We start from the raw sequence: 5,965 nt of genomic DNA, 5'->3' as shown, positions 1-5,965 counted from the left end.
TAGACAGAAGGAGAGTAGTTTAACCGGCTGAGTGTCTATGTGTCGCTGTGATTCACTCAGTGCGGCTGAGAGGTTCTGTGGAAAAGTTAAAAAAAACACTTTTATTGGGGTTCAGAACACAAGTAGCGCCCACAAAGCTATAATGCAGGTGGAGTGGTTGATGAGCTCTTTTAGGTTCTACTGACAGAGAAGGTGATGACACACACACACACACACACACACACACACACACACACACACACACACACACACAGCAGTCGGGTCCAGCTGCTTTAATAGCAAACAGGTCCAACACATAAACAGCCGTCTGCTTTGAGCGCTCAGGAACACTCCTATTAGGAACAATTAACAAGTCAGCTGGAGACCAAACCTCTAACGTCCTAACCTCTCTCTCTCTCTCTCTCTCTCTCTCTCTTCTCCTGCCTCCCTTTCTGCACATCTCTCCAGGTCCACGTGCCAAACCACTGTGAGTCGGGGACCAGGGTGGAGGCGGAGGTGGAGGTGGAGGAGGCCGAGTTCGACGACCTGTTTGTGAAGGACCCCGAGGAGCTGAAGAACGACCCGCACACCTGCTTCTTTGAGAACCAGCACCAAGCCCACGGCTCCCGCTGGACGCCCAACTACGACAAGTGCTTCTCCTGCAGCTGCCGGGTAAAAGGACGACAGAATGCGTCGCGCTCGAAAAGGGGGAAGCGGGGAAGCGGGGTGTGTTTGCAGCGATATATATCGTCACCGTGTGTCACTGATATAAACTCGTCGTGTTTCTGCAGAAGCGGACCGTGATCTGTGACCCCGTCATCTGTCCGGTGTTGACCTGCTCCCGAACCATCCAGCCCGAGGACAAGTGCTGTCCCACCTGTGACGGTGAGACGGACACATTTCACTTCAATGACATGTGTGATGATGTAATATCGTGACGCTTTGAGTCCTCGTGGTCGTGAGCAGAGTTTTGTAAGTTTTAAACTAATTCTGGTTTTATTCCTCTTTGTTTTCCTGCTCAGAGAGTAAAGAGCCCACAGACATGAAGGCTCCAGAGAGGGTGGACGAGCATCCCGAGGGTAGGTGCTGCCTCTCCTGTCATCTGACGTAGCTTTTCCCTTTTCTGTGTCTTTTCTTCCCACACGTCTTTCTTTCGTTGCATTTCAGCCTACAGTTAAAGGATAACTCATTTTCCTGCTAACCGTCCTCGGTAACCTTTATTTCCTCTTTCCTTCCACTCAGGTTGTTACTTTGAAGGAGACCAGAAGATGCACGCTCCAGGAACCACGTGGCATCCCTTTGTCCCTCCCTTCGGCTACATTAAATGTGCTGTCTGCACATGCAAGGTAAAATATACATCCATAAACCCACCCCACATCTGGCTGCGTTTGCTTTCCAAAATCCCTTAATGGAACATTTATCTTGCATTCCACAGCAAAGAAGCTAACGGCATGAATACATTTCTCACAAGTTCAAACCTTGGGGAACGTTCAGACTTTTTATGTGGAAAAATAGTAATAAGTCAAAGAAAGGAAAAAAAAAAAAAAGAATTGACTGCTAACCTGTTGCTAATGCTACGTGTCGATCCGTAGGGATCTTCGGGGGAGGTGCACTGTGAGAAGGTGACGTGTCCGCCGCTGACCTGCAGCCACCCGGTAAGACGCAATCCCTCCGACTGCTGCAAGGAGTGTCCCGAGGAGGAGAGGACCCCCGCGGACCTGGAGCACGGCGACATGATGCAGGCGGACGGCCCGAGGAACTGCAAGTTCGGCAAGAACTATTACCAGAACAGCGACAACTGGCACCCCTGGGTGCCGATGGTCGGGGAGATGAAATGCATCAACTGCTGGTGTGATGTGAGTGTCGTAGCCGCAGAGTAATACCACCTGAAATATAAGTCAAGCTGTCTGTTGGCTCGTTTAAAAGTTATTTTATTTAAGTTGTGTTGAAGTAGAATATTGACTTAATGATGAGTTGCTGCTCTCAGATCCTCTGTTCCTGCTGTTTGGAGCATTTTGGCTTAAAGCAGCGTTACTAAAACGACTTACAGAGAAGAACCAGAGGATCCTACTGGTTCATAAACTAAAAGAGGAAGTAGTCCATGTAGTACCTTATAAACTAATATAGGACATTTAATATCAATACGAAAACTAAAAGGCAACCAGTGTAAAGATTTTATGTAATATTTGCTCTCCTCTTGGTCTTTGTTGATACAGAATTTTCACTTAATTCTAGCGTTGCAATAGTCCAGCTCGCTAGTTATAGAGTATAGTTGCTCAGAGAGAGAAACGATGATGATGATGATGATAATACAGCATTGAGCAGCAGATGATAGAACGAGACTCTTTTTCCTGCCGCTTTTCACCGACCAGCGTTCTTCCTCCCTTCCTGTCCGCAGCACGGTGCGACTAAGTGTCAGAGGAAGCAGTGTCCGGTCCTCACCTGCACCGGCATCACCCGCAGAGAGGCGGCGTGCTGTCCTGAATGCCTCGGTGAGCAATGAACACACACATTAACGAAAAAACAAAAAAAACACCTGCAAGGCGGCGTGCTTTACCTCCGATATATTGGAAAAACATGCAACATTGCTGTTATTCAAGCCCTGTAAAGAAAGCAGTCAAGTATTAAATAACGGTTGAATATCCTGTAAAAATGCTTAAAATCAGCCGGCAACCTCCGGTTCTAAAGACTAAAGTGTGTTAAAGCTGCATTCTCTCTAATGTCCACCAGGGGGCGACTCCTCTGGTTGTATAGAAGTCTATGAGAAAATGACTCTACTTCTCTCTTGATTTATTACCTCAGTAAACATCGTAAACATGAGTTTATGGTCTCAATCTCTAGTTTCAAGTCTTCTTCAATACAGCATGATGTTCATTTAGTAAATGATGGTCCATTTAGAGTCAAACAGACCATAAAGCAGGGGATGCTTTAGGGGCGGGGCTACACAGTGATTGACAGGTTGCTACCAGAGTCGTATATGGCAACTCCTCCGCAGTCCTTTTTTGGGGTTTTTGGTTTTACCGGTTGAAAAAAAGTCAAGATGGCGACGGACAAATCGCCGAACTCAAGGCTTCAAAACCGCAGTCCGCAAACCAATTGATGACGTCACGATGACTACGGCCACTTCTTATATACATTCTACTACTTTAAGGGTCCTAAATTGATTTTTCTGTCCTCCACAGATTCCAAAGAGGAAGACGACGTGACGATGAAGGCTCCGGACAAAAGACGACGCTGGGGACACTGATCTGTTCGGGACCCGCGACACCGAACCCGCCTTTTTGCCCGTTCCATCCCGTTCTCCTCCCCCGATGGACCCAAACCCAGAGCTGCACACTGGGTCTTATTTACCCATCCTCCCTCCCTCCGCCTCACACCCACCCTGGTATCAGCTTCAGGATTGTAATGAACAGAGACGGAGACATAACAAGAGGAAAAAACCTCCACAGACTCGTTAAAACGAAGGGATGAAGAGGACCAACCAGACTTTTACAATCCTTTCTGCTTCCTGCCTCTCCGTTGTTGCTGGAATTTTTCATTTTTGCTGTTTTTTTGGTGTTTTTTTTTAAAAACAGGATAACAAGGTATAAATATATATAAATATGTAAAAATATAACACAGCTGTTCGGTGGGAAAAATGGGGTAAGATTGTGTCAGTTAATCGACAGGGCTTCTTCTTGAAGTGCAGCCAAAGCTACTGCAGCTCTCACACCGCTCTCTGTGGATAGAGAGGAACGTGTTGCTTACGTGTGTGTGAATGTGTGTGTGTGTGTGAATGTGTGTGTGTGAGAGAATGTGTGTGTGTGTGCGATTTTTTTTACCAGTAAAGAATACAAATTATCAGCAATACAGAAACACAATTAACGTCCAAAAACCTGTAAAACACAGTGAACGCCTGTAAACCGTGTCGCTCTCTTCAGCCCGTCTGCAGCTCTGACTGGTTGTGTGATTTATATTTCTACTTTATATCATGAAGCCGTCAGGATCGGTGATATTTCCTCATTATTTCACTGTCGTTCTAACACCAGCTTCGCCTTCACCTCCTGTGGAGCTCGTCGCCTCTCTGCTTCGGTTGTTCCTATTTTTTGTTTCGGAACAATTAATATTTGTCATGAATTTTTCTATTGTTGTTGTTTATGAATATGAAGCTGGTTTGTATTTTTTTTTTTGTATTTATTGACTGACGTGGAGACAAAATAAACAGATGTTTGCTGGTAAAATGTGTTTTGTTTTCATGTGGAGTCGTTGGAGGATTTTAGTTTCCACTTTGTGGCTTTTCTTTCTCAGTCTTTGTGTTTCTCTTTCACAAAAGGTGCTTTGATCCTTCTGTTCCTCCGTCTCCATTGTTCTATCTTTGCCTCTTCACTCTCTCTTCACCTTCTTACGCACTTTTTTTCTCTCATCACTTTCTCTTTTCACACTGTAGATCCTTTCCTTCCCACCTTTTTCTTTCTTTCCTGATGTTTATTTTCTTTTCCTTACCTGTCCTGTCCAGTCCTTCTTTCCCTTCCCTTCCTTTCCTTCCTCCTCAGTCACCACATGTCCTCAGCAAGGTTTTGTCCCTTACAAACCTTCCCACACACACACACACACACACACACACACACACACACACACACACACACACACACACACACACAGTGCAGACAGACTGAAACATAAACACATATTCACAGATGTACACATGTGCAAACTCCTGAATCAGGAACACACACATTGCAAAAGGGTAAGCAGAATTCTTTCCAATACACACACACACACACACACACACACACACACACACACACACACACACACACACACACACACATCTGCTACACTGCACTCTGCTGGCCAAAACACACTATTACACTAAAGGTGCCTCCTAAAAAAACCAGCTGGTTGACGGCGCTCCTGATGGCACCTGTTGACCTCAATGTGTGTGCAAGTGTGTGTGGCATGTTGGAAAGTCATCATCAGGCCAGCGGGGGAGAGGTGTAGAGGGGAGGGGGGGTCAGAGGTCAACCATGCTGAGTTACAGCTTTGGAGGAAGCATGACACGTGTAACAGCCTGAGCTCTCTGTCACATGCTCTGCGTTTTTCAATCCTCTCCAAATATAAGACATCATTTATATATAGACGGGTTTTTTTTCGTTCTTTTTTTCGTTGTAGCATGTGCACAAAATTATTCAATTGTTCTTTGCCAGAGATGCAGCATAAAATGGCTTCAGTTGACCAACACAGAGTTATTGGTATTATTTATTACTTCAATCAAAGGAAAACACCACACAGATTCTTCTTTGTCTGTATTTTACTCTTTGTACAGGACAGTCCGATGTCATGATTAGATTTTGTACACAAACAATAAATCACTCCACCCACCCTTAAACAAATAAGTACCATGGAGCCCACACTGCCACTAACCGCACTCAAGGAATAAATATCTATATATATCATTTTTGGCATTGCGAAAAAATCGATCTCAGAGAGAAGCAGACAGAAGATTCTACAATATGTGTTTAAAGGACATCCAGATATGAAACTGATTGAAAAGATGAAGATAGAAGCCAAAGCTACAGATCACAGTGTAAACGTGAACCACTGCATCACCTGGTGATCGAGACTGAAGACAATGAAATTAAAGGAGCAACGCTGAGCTCTAGAGATGCTGGTCGGTATTATTTTACCTTTGAACAGAGACAGGCGAGCTGTTTCCCCCTGTTTCATCTACATTTACTGTGCATCATTTACAATAATGCTAATCTATCCATACATACATATTTGGTATATTTAAAACATCTAGACCCTCAAATAGAAGTCAAAACATCTCCTCTGTCTTTTGGAACAAAGTTTGTCGACGTGACATATTTTATAATAATCAGATCAGTGTTCTTGGGTTTAAAGTTAAGGGTGTCGATGATATTAGATGCAAGAACTTTGCCAAAGCAATTATGATAATGAATATTAAAGAGAAACAAAGCGTGAACTACTAGCCAAAAATCAAAGT

The 5,965-nt window shown here is 44.4% G+C and overlaps 1 protein-coding gene across 1 annotated transcript in view; it reads left to right on the top strand.

The window, feature by feature from the left end:
- Positions 1–4,171, top strand: part of chrd (chordin) — a gene marked incomplete at its 5' end in the record, with an annotated part of 16,284 nt that extends 12,113 nt beyond the window's left edge. The window contains 7 exons of the mRNA XM_079166943.1: positions 448–651; positions 771–864; positions 1,002–1,058; positions 1,222–1,325; positions 1,572–1,835; positions 2,378–2,471; positions 3,162–4,171. Coding sequence (XP_079023069.1) covers positions 448–651; positions 771–864; positions 1,002–1,058; positions 1,222–1,325; positions 1,572–1,835; positions 2,378–2,471; positions 3,162–3,226 — 882 coding nt within the window. The 3' untranslated portion in view covers positions 3,227–4,171. The remainder of the gene's footprint in view (positions 1–447; positions 652–770; positions 865–1,001; positions 1,059–1,221; positions 1,326–1,571; positions 1,836–2,377; positions 2,472–3,161) is intronic.
- Positions 4,172–5,965: the final 1,794 nt, after the last annotated feature.

The sequence above is a fragment of the Pholis gunnellus genome (assembly GCF_910591455.1).
Source record: "Pholis gunnellus genome assembly, chromosome: 9".
In the NCBI taxonomy this organism is placed as follows: Eukaryota; Metazoa; Chordata; class Actinopteri; order Perciformes; family Pholidae; genus Pholis; species Pholis gunnellus.
The sequence above is the reverse complement of the archived record's forward strand: the minus strand, read 5'-3'. Positions and strand labels throughout refer to the sequence as shown.